The sequence below is a fragment of the Globicephala melas genome, chromosome 14, assembly GCF_963455315.2.
Source record: "Globicephala melas chromosome 14, mGloMel1.2, whole genome shotgun sequence".
Lineage (NCBI taxonomy): Eukaryota > Metazoa > Chordata > Mammalia > Artiodactyla > Delphinidae > Globicephala > Globicephala melas.
Genome location: NC_083327.1, coordinates 35,573,046 through 35,592,243, shown reverse-complemented (window position 1 = coordinate 35,592,243; position 19,198 = coordinate 35,573,046). Strand labels below are relative to the sequence as shown.

At 40.0% G+C, this 19,198-nt stretch overlaps 1 protein-coding gene across 1 annotated transcript in view; it reads left to right on the top strand.

Annotated features, from left to right (window-relative positions):
* Window positions 1–10,496: 10,496 nt before the first annotated feature.
* The window catches only part of POPDC1 (popeye domain cAMP effector 1), a 52,093-nt gene continuing 43,391 nt past the window's right edge, over window positions 10,497–19,198 (top strand). Inside the window, exon 1 of the mRNA XM_060283649.1 lies at window positions 10,497–10,609. Within this exon, the coding sequence (XP_060139632.1) occupies window positions 10,501–10,609 (109 nt within the window). The 5' untranslated portion in view covers window positions 10,497–10,500. The remainder of the gene's footprint in view (window positions 10,610–19,198) is intronic.

The following is a 19,198-nucleotide window of genomic DNA, read 5'->3' as shown; positions in this document are numbered from 1 at the left end:
GCTGCATACTAATTACTGAGTAAAAAGAATACTTGTGAATAAATAGTAAAAATGTAGCACAGCATCTCAATTTTCCATGTTCGGCTGAAAGGGCGAGAGGGGGTGGTTTGGCTAGACAGTGAGGGACTCCTACTGAAAGCTCCACCCACCGCAAGCACGCCGCCGCAAGCATGGGTGTCTGCCTTCCAGCCATTCCTTCAGCTTTGTAAAGAGACAGATCTGATCCCTATCTGGAAAACACTGGTTTTCTGAAGCTCACGTGCAGGCCATGTTCTTTAGTAGAAAGATAATAGTATCCTACATTTAACAAGTGTATACTGAGCACCTACTGTGGCTCCAGGTGCTGACCTGGGCACTGGGAATATTTCAGGTAACAGAAATCCTATCCCTCATAGAGCTCACATTCTGGAGGTGAGGGAGACAGATAATAAAATAAATCAGAAACACCTAGAGGTAGAAAGAGAGAGTACCATGGCGAAAACTAAATCAGGGAAGGTGGCTAGGAAAGGGCATTGCAATTTTAATAGTGGTCAAGGAAGGCCCGAGAGAGAAAGGTAATGTTTGAGCAAAGGCCTGAAAGAAGCAAAGGAACGATCCATGCAGCTATTTGGGGAAAGAGCCATCTGGGCCAAAGGAGAGCAAATGAGGTCTTTAGGCAAAAGCAGGGGCGGCTGGGAGGCTGGCATGATTAGAGCCGAATGAGCACACGGGAGAGAGGGCAAAGAGGTAATATGGGGGCCTAGTAAGCATGACAAGAACTTTGACTTTTATTCTGAGAATGACCAGAAGCCATTGGAGAGTTTTAAATAGAAGAGTGATGTGATCTGCCCTACGTTTTAATAGAATCACGTTGGCTAGTCTGCTGAGAATAGACTGGGGGAGATGGGGACAGGCGTGGACCTGGAAGGGGAGATCAGGGTTCAGTGTGAGATGCTTATTCAACTCTGAAGTAGAGGAAATAGTTGGAGGAGTCTAGAGTTCAAGAGAAAGGTCTGGGCTGGAGATAAAGATTTGGGGGTATTTCACCTATAGGTGATATTTAAGGCGATGAGACTAGTTGAAATGGCCAAGGGAGTGAATGTAGATTCAAAAGAAAAAATGGCCCGAGGACCTTTCCTTGGGACAGTCCCTTGTTAAGAGGACAGGGAGGTGGGAAAGAGTCAGCAGAGGGTGCAAGAAAGAGCAGCTAGTGAGGTAGGAAAAAAACCACGAGTGTGCAGTCCTGGAAGCCAAGGGAAGAAAGCGTTTCAAGAAGCGAGTGATGAGCTGCTTCAAAGGTAGCCGACAGTCAGGTGATGGGAAGTCTGAGAATAAACCATTGGGTTGAGCAGCATGGAGGTCACTGGTGAACTTGACAGGAGAGGTTTTAGTGGAGTGACTGGGGACAAAAACTCGACTGAAGGAGGTTGAGGGGAAATGTGAGGCAAGATGCTGGAAGAGCAAGTGTAAGTGTGTTTATCAAGTTTTGATGTGAAGGGAAACAGATCCATATCTTGGTTGGTAGCCTGAGCAGGAAGTGGGATCAAGAGAGAGGATGTTTTTGCTGGTTGTTTTTTTTAAGATAAGAGAAATACCAGCATATTTGTATACTGATGGGAATGATCCAGAAGGGAAGAGTGAATTGCTGGAGTGATGACCTTGAGCAGATGAGTCAAGGTCAATAGACAATCATTAGTTAAGGAGAGAAGGCAGAGTATATGGGAGTGTAGTTGCTGGCAAATGAGAGATGTGACGGGAGCTTGTGAAAGTTCTCTCATAATTACTTCTATTTTCTCAGTGGCCTAGGAAGCAGAGTCAGCAAGGAGGATGGGGAAGAAGGGGTGGGGTTATGTAAAGTCCATTACTTTGTATGTTAGCATCTGCCGTAAGAGGGACAGTGTGACAAGGTCTGAATCATTAGTCTGGATGAGCTACTGAGCTATTCAAACTCAGCATGAACTAAACGAATAGTCAGGAGGTTCTTCTGTCTCGCAGCCACACATGGCCCTCATGGGCAGCACTTACGAGCAGACACCATGGCGGCTGTCTGCCTGGTGCCACTGGAGGCCTTCAGAAAGCACCCACGGGCTTCAGGCAAAAGCAGGAGCGGCTGGGAGGCTGGCAGGATTAGAGCCGAATGAGCACACGGGAGAGAGGGCAAAGAGGTAATATGGGGGCCTAATGGCTTCAGTGGCTTCACAGTGACTCTGGGAGAAATTCATTTCTTTGCATCTGTAAGACTTTGTGTGGTATGAGATATCAGAACACAGAGTACCCCAAGTAGCAGTCATACCTTAAGTTACTACCGGCTAACAACACAACAGAGTTTAATTATCAGATAGCTTTCTAACCAGGAAAGTCAACTGAGAACAAAGCCAGAGAGAAATGGGATATAGACTTTCGGCTCAAATCATGTGGCAGAGGGAGGAGAAGAATATAAATACAAGTTTTCCAGAAATCGAACCATTTTTAGGATGAGGAGGAAGGAGTACAAACGTAACAGAATAAAGAGAAGCTAAGAGATGCTGTGAAACCTCTCCATCTTCGCACTTTCGTGTAGGCCTGGCACCGTCCCTCGGTATTAACAGCTCGGTTACTATCCAACACCTTGGCTGCACCCAGCTTTTCTCACTTAGCAAAATAAAAATAAAAAACCCTATAGTGACCTCTATGTCTCTACTCTGTATGTTTGCTTTGAAATGTCTACCAAACCACATTTTACTATCTCAAAATACTCTAATCAACCCAGATGGAAAGAAGAAAGCACTGATAATCCTGAAAGAGTACCCCCGAAGTGCAATATCACAGTGCATTTAAATTTAATCTCTATTAAAAATTGGGCTCAATTTAATCTTACCCTAATTGTTTCCAGCCCTAAATTCCTTTGATTCATCTATCGCTGGTAAGACAGCAATAAGATGAGGAACCAGTTGTTTCCTTGTGTTAAAAATGCTTTGCGGCTTCATATACAAAATCTGTATATGCAAAAATAAATGGAGCGCCTTGTCCACAGAGTATGAAGAATTTCAAGACCGAGACAGTAGAGCATTTATGCCAAGCGTGGGGCTCTTGTAAGCCTGGGGCTCTCTGTGACTGTATAAGTCGCAGGCCCACGCAGCTGGTGCTGGCCAAGAATGATCCCTATGACTTGAAGGAATTGGGGTGATTGCTTTGTGAAGAGCTGAGAAGTAGCCTGAGGAGGAAAGGGAGGGGCTTTGTCTTAAAATGAACCCATAAACACTCCCACCCCAGTCACCAAGGCCAGTTCCCAGAAGCTGCAGGCTCCTCTTACACACCTTTATTTCACCTGGATGTTTGGAAGCTTCCTATCCCCTCGGGGCAGGACGTGGAGGGGAGATAGTCCTTTGAACCTGATCTGACCTTTGTGCAAATATAAAAAGGGACCAGTGTGATTCGCCCTGGACTCTGCACCCTTAGGAACTCACGGTGCTGAGATTCATCTACTGTAAAGGATAGTACGACGCTCTCAGCATTTACAGGTCGAAGAAATTTCTCTTCCCTTCAACAGAGGAGCAGAAGCAAGTTCATTTGCTCTCTGCTCATCTGAATAAACTCTGGATGTCATACTGTTACACTGCACAGAACCAGGACACAATTGATTTGACAGAGCAGTTACAAAGCGAAATCCCTCAACTAAGCTGGCAAGAGCCATAAGAAAAACAGACAGTACTAGGCAGAGAGTATGTACTACTATAAGAGCAATATATTATACAACATTATGTACTTGAGTCCCCTGGTTTGACCAAGGGCGTAAATATATATGTGGCATTGGACTGCACTTTCAAACTAGGTTCCACGTTCCATTATGTTGCATACGGTTATAGAAGAAATTAATCTTCAGAAATGGTATTCCCAAATTAATATTATTTTTTAGTAAAAGACTAAAAGTTTTTATACAAATTTGAGAAATCAATGGGCCAAATTCCATTATTTTTCTTCATTCTACTAAAAGTTCACACATACATGATCAATAACGAGTATCAGTATCATATGCATCTATTATAATACAGGTTTAATTTGATAAAACTATGTATTATTTCAAGATCAAAAATCTTACAGTAATGAAAAGATTTGGCAAGAATGAAAATTAGTTCCTTTAGCTCTTAGTCATCTCACTATGAGTATTTCCGTCATTTTCATGCTGGATTGTACATTTGCATACAATATTAGCACGGTTTCAACATAATGAAGTTTTATTATTATGCTAAATTTGACTAGTTTTAAAACCTGCTAGCTATTCAAGATTGACAGGGAACATTTTTTCCCCCTTAGAACAGATCATTTGTGTCTTGAACTATAATTCTTCCCTTTACTCCCTTTCAATTCAAGCTTTGCTGATCTCAATAAATGTAATTAAATTTTATTTATAGGATTCCAAAAATATTTGTTTCTATGTAATTTTACAGTAGGATTTTTAGCTTCACTTGATTTAACACCAGATGTTTTATGAGTCATCTAACTTGAGATTACCACTCTTACTCAATCTAAACTTATCTCCCAAGTTATATAATTACAAAACAATATCTTACGTATATTTAATACTTTATAGTTTACAAAGCATGTGTCTACACGTGATTTCATCTTTTTGTTCCTTGGAAGAATTTCATTTTATGGATAAAGATTAGAGAGGTTGTAATCAAACTTATAAGCTTTTGCAGAGCAAAGGAAATCATAAACAAAACAAAAAGACAACCTACAGAATGGGGAAAAGTATTTTCAAATGATGTGACCGACAAGGGCGGAATTTCCAAAATATACAAACAGCTCATACAACTCAGTAACAAAAAAACAAACAACACAATCAAAAAAACAGACATTTCTCTGAAGAAGATATACAGATGGCCAATAAAAGATACATGAAAAGATACTCAACATTGCTAATTATTAGATAAATGCAAATCAAAACCACAATGAGGTATCACCTCACACTGATCAGAATGGCCATCATCAAAAAGTCTACAAATAATAAATGCTGGAGAGGGTGTGGAGAGAAGGGAACCCTCCTACACTGTTGGTGGGAATGTAAATTGGTACAGCCACTACTAAGAACAGTAGGGAGGTTCCTTAAAAAACTAAAGAGTTGCCATATGATCCAGTAATCCCACTCCTGGGTATATATCTGGAGAAAACTAATTTGAAAAGATACATGCATCCCAATGTTCATAGCAGAGCACTATTCACAATAGTCAAGACATGGAAGCAACCTAAATGTCCATCAACAGAAGAATGGATAAAGAAAATGTGGTATATACATTTATACAATGGAATATTACTCAGCCATATAAGGAATGACATAATGCCATTTGCAGCAACATAGACGGACCTAGAGATTATCATACTAAGTGAAGTAAGTCAGAAAGAAAAATACCACATTGGTATCACTTATATGTGTAATCTAAAATATGATACCAATGAACTTATTTATGAAACAGAAACAGACTCACAGACATAGAAAACAACTTATGGTTACCAGAGGGGAAGGGGGGTAAGGGAGAGATAAATTAGGAGTTTGAGATTAGCAGATACAAACTATTATATATAAATAAATAAACAACAAGATCCTACTGTATAGCACAGGTAGCTATATTCAATATCCTGTAATAAACCATAATGGAAAAGAATTTTAAAAGTAGGCTCAAAAAGATTAGAGAGGTTGAATCACAGTGAATGGTGACACTCAACTCAAGCCAGTTCCTCCAAATCAGTGTCCTTGTGTTTTTCATGCTATATTGACCATGGTGCTACCAAGTGACTCTAAGAGAAGTAAAATGCCCCCAGTCTGAACTGAAAGAAAACTCAAAGTCAAAATGCTAGTTGTACATTTGCTGGGTTTGTCAGTGGGGGAACATCTTCCAAACACGAACATTTCTTCTTCCAAATCATCAGCAACTACCTTGAGCTCAAATGTGCTTTACAAGTGAAATGAGCAATTAAATGTAAGTCTATTAAAATGGCTATAAGTTTATATAATAAGAAAGCATGGCCAAGCTTCTTTGATGCAGTTTAAATAAATTCTTTAAATTCTGGATCTGTCCAGTTTCATTTGAGATATTTCCATATCTCCAGAAATCTTATCTCAGGCCACCTCCCCCACTTACATTCTAGGTGAACTAATTCAGTGCTCCTTGTAGTGCTATTTCTCTCTTTTCTTTTTTTTTTTAACGTCTTTATTGGAGTATAATTGCTTTACAACAAAGTGAATCAGCTATATGTATACATATATCCCCATATCGCCTCCATCTTACGTCTCCCTCCCACCCTCCCTATCCCACCCCTCTAGGTGGTCACAAAGCACTGAGCTGATCTCCCTGTGCTATGCAGCTGCTTCCCACTAGCTATCTATTTTACGTTTTGTAGCATATATATGTCCATGCCACTCTCTCACTTTGTCCCAGCTTACCCTTACCCCTCCCCATATCTTCAAGTCCATTCTATACGTCTGTGTCTTTATTCCTGTCCTGGCCTGAGGTTCTTCAGAACATTTTTTTTTTTTATTTTAGACTCCATATATATGTGTTAGCATACGGTATTTGTTTTTCTCTTCCTAACTTACTTCACTCTGTATGACAGACTCTAGGTCCATCAACCTCACTACAAATAACTCAATTTCATTTCTTTTTATGGCTGAGTAATATTCCATTGTATATAGGTACCACATCTTCTTTATCCATTCATCTGTCGATGGACACTTAGGTTGCTTCCATGTCCTGGCTATTGTAAATAGAGCTGCAGTGAACATTGTGGTACAAGACTCTTTTTGAATTATGGTTTTCTCAGGGTATATATCCAGTAGTGGGATTGCTGGGTCATATGGTAGTCCCATTTTTAGTTTTTTAAGGAACCTCCATACTGTTCTCCATAGTGGAGAACACTATGGAGAACACAGTGTATCAATTTACATTCCCACCAACAGTGCAAGAGGGTTCCCTTTTCTCCACACCCTCTCCAGCATTTATTGTTTGTAGATTTTTTGATGATGGCCATTCTGACTGGTGTGAAGTGATACATCATTGTAGTTTTGATTTGCATTTCTCTAATGATAAGTGATGTTGAGCATCCTTTCATGTGTTTGTTGGCAATCTGTATATCTTCTTTGGAGAAATATCTATTTAGCTTTTCTGCCCATTTTGGATTGGGTTGTTTTTTTGATATTGAACTGCATGAGCTGCTTGTAAGTTTTGGAGATTAATCCTTTGTCAGTTGCTTCATTTGCAAATATTTTCTCCCATTCTGAGGGTTGTCATTTCATTTTGTTTATGTTTTCCTTTGCTGTGCAAAAGTTTTAAGTTTCATTAGGTCCCATTTGTTTATTTTTGTTGTTATTTCCATTTCTCTAGGAGGTGGGTCAAAAAGGATCATGCTGTGATTTATGTCATAGAGTGTTCTGTCTATGTTTTCTTATAAGAGTTTTATAGTGTCTGGCCTTACATTTAGGTCTTTAAACCATTTTGAGTTTATTTTTGTGTATGTTGTTAGGGAGTGTTCTAATTTCATTCTTTTACATGTAGCTGTTCAGTTTTCCCAGCACCAACTATTGAAGAGACTGTCTTTTCTCCATTGTATATTCTTGCCTCCTTTATCAAAAATAAGGTGACCATATGTGCGTGGGTTTATCTCTGGGCTTTCTATCCTGTTCCATTGATCTATCTTTCTGTGTTTGTGCCAGTACCATACTGTCTTGATTACTGTAGCTTTGTAGTATAGTCTGAAGTCCAGGAGCCTGATTCCTCTAGCTCCATTTTTCTTTCTCAAAATTGCTTTGGCTATTCGGGGTCTTTTGTGTTTCCATACAAATTGTGAAATTTTTTCTTCTAGTTCTGTGAAAAATGCCATTGGTGGTTTGATAGGGATGGCATTGAATCTATAGATTGCTTTGGGTAGTATAGTCATTTTCAAAATGTTGATTCTTCCAATCCAAGAACATGGTATATCTCTCCATCTATTTGTATCATCTTTAATTTCTTTCATCAGTGTCTTATAGTTTTCTGCATACAGGTCTTTTGTCTCCTTAGGTAGGTTTATTCCTAGGTATTTTATTCTTTTTGTTGCAGTGGTAAATGGGAGTGTTTCCTTAATTTCACTTTCAGATTTTTCATCATTAGTGTATAGGAGTGCAAGAGATTTCTGTGCATTAATTTTGTATCCTGCTACTTTACCAAATTCGTTTCTGCTAGCATCTTTAGGATTCTCTATGTATAGTATCATGTCATCTGCAAAAAGTGACAGCTTTACTTCTTCTTTTCTGATTTGGATTCCTTTTATTTCTTTTTCTTCTCTGACTGCTGTGGCTAAAACTTCCTAAACTATGTTGAATAATAGTGGTGAGACTGGACAACCTTGTGTTGCTCCTGATCTTAGAGAAAATGGTTTCAGTTTTTCACCATGGAGAATGATGTTGGCTGTGGGTTTGTCATATATGGCCTTTATTATGTTGAGGTAAGTTCCCTCTGTGCCTACTTTCTGGAGGGTTTTTATCATAAATTGGTGTTGAATTTTGTCAAAAGCTTTTTCTGCATCTATTGAGATGATCATATGGTTTCTCCTTCAATTTGTTTATATGGTGTATCACATTGATTGATTTGCATATATTGAAAAATCCTTACATTGCTGGGATAAACCCCACTTGATCATGGTGTATGATCCTTTTAATGTGCTGTTGGATTCTGTTTGCTAGTATTTTCTTAAGGATTTTTGCATCTATGTTCATCAGAGATATTGGCCTGCAGTTTTTTTTCTTTGTGACATCTTTGTCTGGTTTTGGTATCAGGGTGATGGTGGCCTTGCAGAATGAGTTTGGGAGTGTTCCTCCCTCTGCTATATTTTGGAAGAGTTTGAGAAGGATAGGTGTTATCTCTTCTCTAAATGTTTGACAGAATTTGCCTGTGAAGCCATCTGGTCCTGGGCTTCTGTTTGTTGAAAGATTTTTAATCACAGTCTCAATTTCAGTGCTTGTGATTGGTCTGTTTATATTTTCTATTTATTCCTGGTTCAGTTTTGGAAGGTTGTGCTTTTCTAAGAATTTGGCCATTTCTTCTAGGTTGTCCATTTTATTGGCATAGAGTTGCTTGTAGTAATCTCTCATGATCCCTTGTATTTCTCCAGTGTCAGTTGTTACTTCTCTTTCATTTCTAATTCTATTGATTTGAGTCTTCTCCCTTTTTTTCTTGATGAGTCTGGCTAATGATTTATCAATTTTGTTTATCTTCTCAAAGAACCAGCTTTTAGTTTTATTGATCTTTGCTGTTGTTTCCTTCATTTCTTTTTCATTTATTTCTGATCTGGTCTTTATGATTTCTTTCCTTCTGCTAACTTTGGGAGTTTTTTGTTCTTTTTCTCTAATTGCTTTAGCTGTAAGTTTAGGTTGTTTATTTGAGATTCTTCTTGTTTCTTGAGGTAGGATTGTATTGCTATAAACTTCCCTCTTAGAACTGCTTTTGCTGCCTCCCATAGGTTTTGGGTCGTCGTATTTTCATTGTCATTTGTTTCTAGGTATTTTTTGATTTCCTCTTTGATTTCTTCAGTGATCTCTTGGTTATTTAGTAGTGTATTGTTTAGCCTCCATGTGTTTGTATTTTTTACAGTTTTTTTCCTGTAATTGATATCTAGTCTCATAGTGTTGTGGCTGAAAAAGATACTTGGTACGATTTGTCTTTCTGGTGGGTGGGACAGCATCCGATGGTGTGTTTTGGGGTGTCTGTGACCTTATTATGATTTTAGGCAGTCTCTCCGCTAATGAGTGGGGTTTTGTTCCTGTCTTGCTAGTTGTTTGGCATAGTGTGTCCAGCACTGTAGCTTGCTGGTTGTTAAGTGGAGCTGGGTCTTAGCGTTGAGATGGAGATCTCTGGGAGAGCTTTCGCCTTTTGATATTACGTGGAGCCAGGAGGTCTCTGGTGGACGAATGTCTTGAACTCGGCTCTCCCACCTCAGAGGCACAGGCCTGACACCCGGCGAGAACACCAAGACCCTGTCAGCCACATGCCTCAGAAGAAAAGGGAGGAAGGAACAGAGGAAGGAAGGAAGGAAGGAAAGTTATTAAAATAAAAAAATTATTAAAAATAAAAAAGTAAAAAAGAAAGAAAGAAGAGAGCAACCAAACCAAGAAACAAATCCACCAATGATAGCAAGCACTAAAAACTATACAAAAAACAAACAAACAAATAAAGGAGAGACAGAACCCTAGGACAAATGGTAAAAGCAAAGCTATACAGACTAAATCACATAAAGAATCATACACATACACACTCACAAAAAGAGAAAAAGGAAATATATATATATCTGTATACAAAAAAAAAAGGAAGAGAGCAACCAAATCAGTAAATAAATCTACCAATGATAATAAACTCTAAATAGTAAGCTAAGATAAACATAAAACCAGAAACAAATTAGATGCAGAAAGCAGACCCCAAGTCTACAGTTGCTCCCAAAGTCCACTGCCTTGATTTTGGGATGATTCATTGTCTATTCATGTATTCCACAGATGCAGAGTACATCAGGTTGATTATGGAGATTTACTCCGCTGCTCCTGAGGCTGCTGGGAGAGATTTTCCTTTCTCCTCTTTGTTCGCACAGCTCCTGGGGTTCGGCTTTGGACTTGGCCCCACCTCTGCGGGTAGGTCACCTGAGGGCGTCTGTTCTTCGCTCAGACAGGACGGGGTTAAAGGAGCAGTTGATTAGAGGGCTCTGGCTCACTCAGGCTGGGGGGAGGGAAGGGTACGGAATGCAGGGCAAGCCTGCGGCAGCAGAGACCAGTGTGAGATTGCAACAGCCTAAGGCGTGTTTTCTCCCGGGTAAGTTGTCCCTGGATCACAGGACCCTGGCAGTGGCGGGCTGCACAGGCTCCCGGGAGGGCAGGTGTGGATAGTGACCTGTGCTTGCACACAGGTTTCTTGCTGGCTGCAGCAGCAGCTTTAGCGTCTCATGCCCGTCTCTGGGCTCCGCGCTGATAGCCGCGGCTCGCACGCATCTCTGGAGCTCATTAAGGCGGTGCTCTGAATCCCCTCTCCTCGCGCACCCCGAAACAATGGTCTCTTGACTCTTAGGCAGGTCCAGACTTTTTCTGGGCTCCCTCTGGCTAGCTGTGGCGCACTAGCCCCCTTCAGGCTGTGTTCACGCAGTCACCCCCAGTCCTCTCCCTGGGATCCGCCCTCCGAAGCCTGAGCCTCAGCTCCCAGCCCCCACCTGTCCTGGCGGGTGAGCAGACAAGCCTCTTGGCCTGGTGAGTGCTGGTCGGCACTGATCCTCTGTGGAGGAATCTCTCCGCTTTGCCCTCTACACTGCTGTTGCTGCGCTATTCTCAGTGGCTCTGAAGCTTCCCCCCTGCCTCCCCCCCATCTCCGCTAGTGAAGGGGCTTCCTAGTGTGTGGAAACTTTTCCTCCTTCACATCTCCCTCCTACTGGTACAGGTCCCATCCCTATTCTTTTGTCTCTGTTTTTTCATTTCTCTTTTGCCCTACCCAGGTACGTGGGGAGTTTCTTGTCTTTTGGGAGGTCTGAGGTCCTCTGCCAGCATTCAGTAGGTGTTCTGTAGGAGCTGTTCCACGTGTAGATGTATTTCTGGTGTATTTGTGGGGAGGAAGGTGATCTCCATGTCTTACTCCTCCGCCATCTTGAAGGTCTCTCCCTCTCTCTTTTCTAAGATGGGATAAAATGTTATGTACAATGAAACTTTGTAAACTGAAGCTTTTTCACATAGTAACTGGTAAGGTTTCCAAGATAGAGAAGGTATTTTTTGATGTGAGGTAACTGGCGGTTTCTGAAGAACAGGGAATATATCTGAAGTGGGATATAACTTGGTTCATCTGAGATAAAAGTTTAGCCAATGCACAAGCACAATGTCTATTTTTCTGAGAAAAAGAATTCTGTTTTTAAACTCCCCTACTAGTCTACATCTTGCTTACCATTTGGGAACCAGTGCCTGGCATATGACAGCTGCTTTGTAAATATTTGTTGAGTAGAAGGAAAGTAATTGCACCTGTTCTTGAATCCATATCTGAGTTTCAACACTGAATCCCCCTCCCAATTTGACTTCAGTGATGCAATGCCATCGGCAGTTTTATCATGAAATAAAATGTAAGACATGTAATAATGTCATTTTTTCTTTACGTCATTTTTTTTTCTGCATGATACAGAGCTGTTATTATTTTAAATGACTTTCAAAGCCGTTTTTCTTCCCGATATTGTTGAAGCGAGTTAAACAGCACTTGTTCAGAATGCACAGTGATTAGTTTTCAGGTTCCAAGATCATTCTTTGGGTTGAAAACCTGCAAGCTGACTTAGCTTAGAGAATTTTGTGCTGGTAACATGCAACAGATTACTGTGTTCCCTCTAAGTAATTCCATTTAAAATGATAAATTAGGGACTTCCCTGGTGGTCCAGTGGGTAGGACTCCGCATTCCCAACGCAGGGGGCCCGGGTTAGATCCCTCGTTGGGGAACTGGATCCCGCATGCATGTCACAACTAAGAGTTCACATGCTCGCACGCCACACCTAAGAAATCTGCATGCCGCAACTAAAAAGATCCCACAAAATACGAGGTCCCGCATGCCGCAACTAAGACCCGGCGCAGCCAAACTAAATTAAAACAAACAAACAAAAACCCTTAAAAAATAAAATAAAGTGATAAATTAACCAATATAACTGGTCCTTGTATTTCACCTTTCTCAAAACTTTATAGTTTGGGAGCTCCAGTGACCTCACCTAATGCCAGTCTCCATACTTTTATTATAATTATATTTTTCTGTGAAAAAATCACTCCTGGTCTAGTGATTTGTATATAGCTAGTGCTCGTTATTTTTTTTGAAAAAGAAATGAATAAAATGTATAGCAGGTGCAAATTGAGGAGACACTGATCAGACACATGCGAAACACACCTTTCCTTTAACCTGTCAGTTGCTCTCACCCCCTCTTCCCAGGGATGGCAGAATAATACACTTGATCCTACCACTTAAAAGTAATTTCTTCCCGTTTTAAACAGTCATGTAAAATGAACCCATTAGTCTTTCTGTGTTTCTCTCCTTGCTCTGGGAGGTGCAGGACAAATTTACAAGGCCTCACGGCAGAGCAGGAGAGGTGTTTCAGCCTCTCTCTGTCCTGTGAGTCCTCCTTGGAGTGACTGAATGTTGTTTGGCCACTTGGTCTCTGGGCATCTGGGATGGTGGCCCCCCGTGTCCTGCAGTTGCCTGTGGCATTGAGGTCTCTGCACTCCTCCCCCACTGCTGCTTCCTGACCCCAGGCATTTGCCACCATTCAGACCACTCAGTATTTCTAAATGAATGAATGAGCATCTCAGGGTTAACATCACCTCTTCTCTCTCCTTCCAAACCTATCTTTTCCACCTTGTTCCTGTTCCATCATAAATCACCTAGATGGTAAGTGGGGGGAGAGGAAGGTGGTGGTGGGGAGTATGAGGGTGGGGAGGGGAGAGGAAGGTCACTATTATAGTGGAGAGGTCACCATAATTCTAATAAAGTGACTTTTAGTCTAGTAGAATATTATCATTTTGTTATTATTTATTCCTTCTATTAGAAAGATAATATGACCATATCATAAACAAGTTGGAACAGAAAAAAGAAGACAGTAATTTCACTATGCTAACCCAATTTCTATTAATATGTTGGTGGTATATATTTCTTCTTTTATATCCACCATTCATAATAATTTAAGTTGTAAAACACCATTTTTAAAATATTTAATATTTCTTCTATCAGAGGACAATACTTAAAAGCAAATGCAAGTATTCCATCAACTAATATTTACTGAGTCCCAAATATATGTGCATCACGTGTTAGGTACCATGGAGACACGAAAGTTAAATCAGACACACTTCCTACCCACCATAAACTTACAACCTAGAAGGAGAAGTAAGGCTTTTACATAACTATTTGAAAGGTAGCAAGTAATAAAGCTGTAATAGAGATAGAGACAAACTGCTTTGGGGAATCCACTTCTGTAATATCCCTTTAAAACACGTGGGAATCACATGCCAACATGTTAACCCATTAATTATGTAAGTAATAAATGCCAAGGCATTTTAATGATTTCATCATATGGCATCTTATAATGGCTATTAATAGTAATATTTTCTACTAGATTTTTTCCTACTCAACATCAATTTTCTAGGTATTAGAAATTTTATTTATTCATTAAATAGTCATATGACATCATCTGCAAGATTTCCTGACTCACGCTGGAATGCTCTGTTGCTTTTAGATGCCATTTTCTGAGTTTATATTCATTACACTTTTCTTTGGATAATTTAACGTGGTGTAGTTGATGTAAAAAATATTAAGAAATCCCTAAGTTGTAGTACACAGTAAAACTGCATACGAATAGTTTTGTATATGGCATATAAACCAAAATGGTGTTCTGTGGGAAAATGCGCTAACCAAGGTAGTTCTATTCCTCCCAAATGCTAAAGCGACTCAATGACTGTAAAATCTATATCTTTTCAAATCATGACCTTTTTTTCTCCTATGAAAGTGTGTGAGGGTCTCTGCAGTTTCCAAACCAAACATCATTGTCATCATTTTATGTGGTCCTAAATTTTACCAAATATGTTTGATCTTGGACTAAAGAAATATGTCATCTTGTTTATCACTTTTTATGCCAAATGATAAAGCTGCTGGTATGGAGCCCATAAATATTTTATTAGGTTTTATATATGCATTAAGCTAGCAAGGTGTCTTATTTTCATGAATTTATTACAATAATTTAAGTAGTCGTAATAATGAAAATTTGCATGTAAATAATTCTTTTCTCCTGGGAACTCTGAGTGCTTTTGCACATCAATTAATGCCAGATGGCAGCACCATTATTCCCAACTTTATTTTATTTTTCCATCTTTATAATGCATTGCTTCGGGTTTTTGTTTCTAGCTAATGTCAATTACTGGGCTGGCTATTGTTGGCCTCCAAAACCAGCCTTTTTTGAGGATTAATTACATAACAGAATGATACTTCCCAGTAGAAACTCTATGATGGAAAGTTTTGCTTTCATCAGATACAGATTAAAAGTCATTCCCCTGGCTTCACTTTCAATAAAAATCTTGTCTATACATTCAGACCACATGTTAGTAAGAATTGCCAAAAGTTATTTTTCTATCATTAACAACTTCTCCTTTCTAATCACTAAATTAATTATTCATATAAAGGAGTTACTTATACACTAAAAAAACCCAGTACCTTTAAAAGCGTCATCCTCAGGCTTGTAGCATTTCTCTTCTCTAGAAGTAGAGGTGCTTAACGTGGGATTCATAAGACAGGCTTCAAGGGTCTGTGAATTTCTAGAAATTCCCAAAAGGGAAAGAACAAAACACAAGAGAAGTCTTTACAGTGGTTGGTGCCAAACTTTTGAACCTGCTCTTCCTGGGGGATCTGCCTGGGCCTGGGATCCATTTTTGTTTTAAGAATCCAACCGGGGCCCAGCCTTGACGCTTCTTTGGGAAATGATTGTGAATTGGAGCTACTTCTCTGATCCTCTTTTCACACTTTTTTAAAAAAATCATGATTCTGTTATACTTAGTTACTTATAATAAATTCCTTCTTTTGGAAATTACTTTCTGAAAGATTAGGAAATCCTATTAAATGCTTCATATATGGCCTTTGTTACTTTAATATTTAAAACAAATAATTCACAAATGCAACTCTTCTGTTTTAGAAGCAAAGTTACGTAAGGAAGAATAAACAGAGGGAGTATCAGGGTTCTAGTTTCTGACTATAGTCACTGTGTGCACATTTCTGTCAATTCCCAGACAGTGAATTACTGTAACTTAGTTCTGTCAAGTGCCCAGTTTCTAGAATCTATACTATTGCATATTTTATGAATTTGTTTTTGAAGCCAATATCTCATTTCTGGCTACTCCAGGGAAATCCCAAACCACTGGATACTTTAGCATGAGCCAAAGTCTTGCAATCTACAAATTTTGTTTGAAATCTCTGTCTTATGTATGCTATGTTCTAGCTATTTAAAACAGGCAGATACATAGAAGATGAAACTACATCTTTACTTCATGTGTTCATAGAATACTTCAACTATTTCATCAGATTAGGGAATTTTGATGATGGGAATTCTAATAATTTTTACTGATTGTGTACCATGTGCAGAGCACTATAAGGAGGGTAAAAAGATGTACAATTAAGCTACCGAAAGCCGGATGCCAGATATTTTTTTTTTTTTTTTTGCAGTACACGGGCCTCTCACTGTTGTGGCCTTTCCCGTTGTGGAGCATAGGCTCCGGACGCGCAGGCTCAGCGGCCATGGCTCACGGGCCCAGCCGCTCCGCGGCATGTGGGATCTTCCCGGACTGGGGCACGAACCCGTGTCCCCTGCATCGGCAGGCGGACTCTCAACTACTGCGTCACCAGGGAAGCCCGATGCCAGACATTTTTTAAAACATAGTTTGTAAAGGTCAAAATAATCCGTTCAACTAAGAATTATTTTCACAGTTTTACAGACAAGCACTCGAGGCTCTGAAAAGTTTAATCAATGATTTGAATTCACCCAGTTTATTAAAGGTAAAACCACGGTTCAAATCCAGCTGATGATTCCAAATCCCCGACTCTTTCGACTACCTTTATAATTCACTGTCTTCTTAAAGTACTGGGTCACTTTTTTTGTTAGGTTTTGTTAGTTAGGTTTTGTTTCTTTTAAGGGATGAACCTTTTGGGTAAAAGCTCATTGTTCAGTGAATCAAATATAATCCAACTTTTTAGGGAGCTCCTCCCTGAATTTAGTATTAGAAATATTTAGACATTGTTTTAACCATTTTTTAGACTGTGGGCCTTTGGGATGCAACAACAATAATATGAAAGATTATACCCCTTTGCTTTATTTCCTGTTTTTAATTTAGCCAAGATATAAAACACCTGTTCAATGCATAACCCGTTCTTTTGAACAAATTAACCAAGTCAGTCTAAAAAACAAATAATACAGCTATTAGAAAGGCTAAGATAAAAAAAAAAAAAACCTGATTATACCAAATGCTAGCAAGAATGCAGAGGAGCAGGGATTCTCACTCATTGCTGGTGGGAACGGAAAATGGTCCAGCCACTTCGGAAGACAGTTCGGCAGTCTCTTACAAAGATAACACAGCTTTACCATACAATCTAGCAATTGCACTCCCGGGTATTTATTTACCCAAATGAGTTGAAAACATGTCCACACAAAAACCTGCCCACAAAGGTTTATAGCAGCTTTATTAATAATTGTCAAAACTAGAAGAAACCAAGATGTTCGGGAAATGGTGAATGGATAAACACACTGTGGTACAATACATTCATACTATGGAACACTATTCAGTGATTAAAAAATGAGCTATCAAGACACAAAAAGACACAGAGAAACCTTAAATGCAAATCGCTTAGTGAAAGAAGCCAGTCTGAAAGGTCAGTATTCTATATGATGCTAACTATATGACATTCTGGAAAAGGCAAAACTATGGAGACAGTAAGAAAAAAAATTCAGTGGTTACCAGAGGTTAGGGAAGTGAGGGAGGAGAGGGATGAATCAGAGCACAGGGGATTTGGGGGCAGTGAAACTATTAGCTATGATACTGTAATGGTGGGTACATGCCATTACTTAAAACAAAAACAAAACTGTTTCCTCTACTCTTCATACACCAAATGTGTGTGGGGTTTTCCCACACCAACCAATTCTCCAACTCCCCAGACACCAAATGGGTGTCCCACAACTCAATTCTGATACTAACTACCCAGAGTTAGTGTAGACCTCGCAGGTTAAGGTCTCAGTGACAGAAGACCGCCCCCCCCACTTCTAATGCCAATCATAAGTAATGGGCTCCCAAGTTCACCCTTCAGTCCACCTTGCCTATAAATCAGGGTTCCCACAACTCTGTCCTCCGCTTTGATAACCTGCTATAACAACTCACAGAACTCAGGGAAACACGTTTACCAGTGTATTATAAAGGTTATAATAAAGGATACATATGAACAGCCAGATGAAGAGGTACCTAGGGCAAGGTCCAGAAGCTTCCTAGGTGCAGAAGCTTCCGTCCCTGTGGAGTTGGGATGTGCCACCCTCCGAGCACGTGGATATATTCGCCAACCTGGAGGCTTTCCAAACCCCTTAGCTTACGGATTTTTTGAGAGGCCTCATCTCATCGGCATGGTTGATTATTAACTCAATCTCCAGCCTCTTTCCCCTCCCCAGAGAATGGAGGGTTGGGGATGAAAGCTCCAAGCTTCTAGTCGTGGCTTGGTCTTTCTGGTGACCAGACCCCATCCTGAAGCTATCCAGGAGCCCACACAGGGTTATCTTCTTAGAACAAAACACACTCCTATCACCCAGGAATTTCTAAGGGATTTAGGAAGCTCGGTGTAAGACTCCGTTATCGCCCCCATCACTCAGGAAATTATGAAGATTTTAAGAGCCCTGTGTCAGGAATTGGGGATCAAAGACTAAATATTAGAACAAAAGATGCTCCTCGTACCCCAGTCACTCAAGAAATTGCTACAAGCGTTTTAGGAACTCTGGGTCAGGAACGGAAGAAGAGACCAAGAATTATATTTATTATGTCACAGGTGGACACATGACAAATATATTTGGCAAAACCCATAGGACTGTACAACACAAAGATGAACCCTAATGTAGACCCTTGTTAATAATAACGTAACAATATGGGTTCTTCAATTGTATCACACTAATGCAAGACGTTGATAATTGGGGAAACTGTAAGCAGGGGAGAAAGAGGCTCTATAGGAGCTTTCTCTACTATCTGCTCAGTCATCTGTGAACGTAAAACTGCTCTAACAAAACCAAAACCAAGCCTATTAATTCTTTTAAAAAAGGAAAAGAAATTTAAAAACAGTCAATGAGGCTCGTTGTCAAACTGGTCAATGAAAAAGTTAATGTAACATTTAACGAGATAAGCTTAGGTACAGAAAGAATCTAATCAAATCATTGTATAAGAGTTGATCACAACTGCCTGCCGTGAGACCATACCAGAAGCAGCTATGGCCTCTGTGCAGTTCGGAGTAACATTTGAAAGAAAGTCTACACTGAAGTAAACCATGGGCAGACAGAGATAAGGAAGGTAATGCGACATACTTTTTTTTTTTTTTTTGGCGGTACGCAGGCCTCTCACTGTTGTGGCCTCTCCCGTTGCGGAGCACAGGCTCCGGACACGGCTCAGCGGCCATGGCTCACGTGCCCAGCCGCTCTGTGGCATGTGGGATCTTCCCGG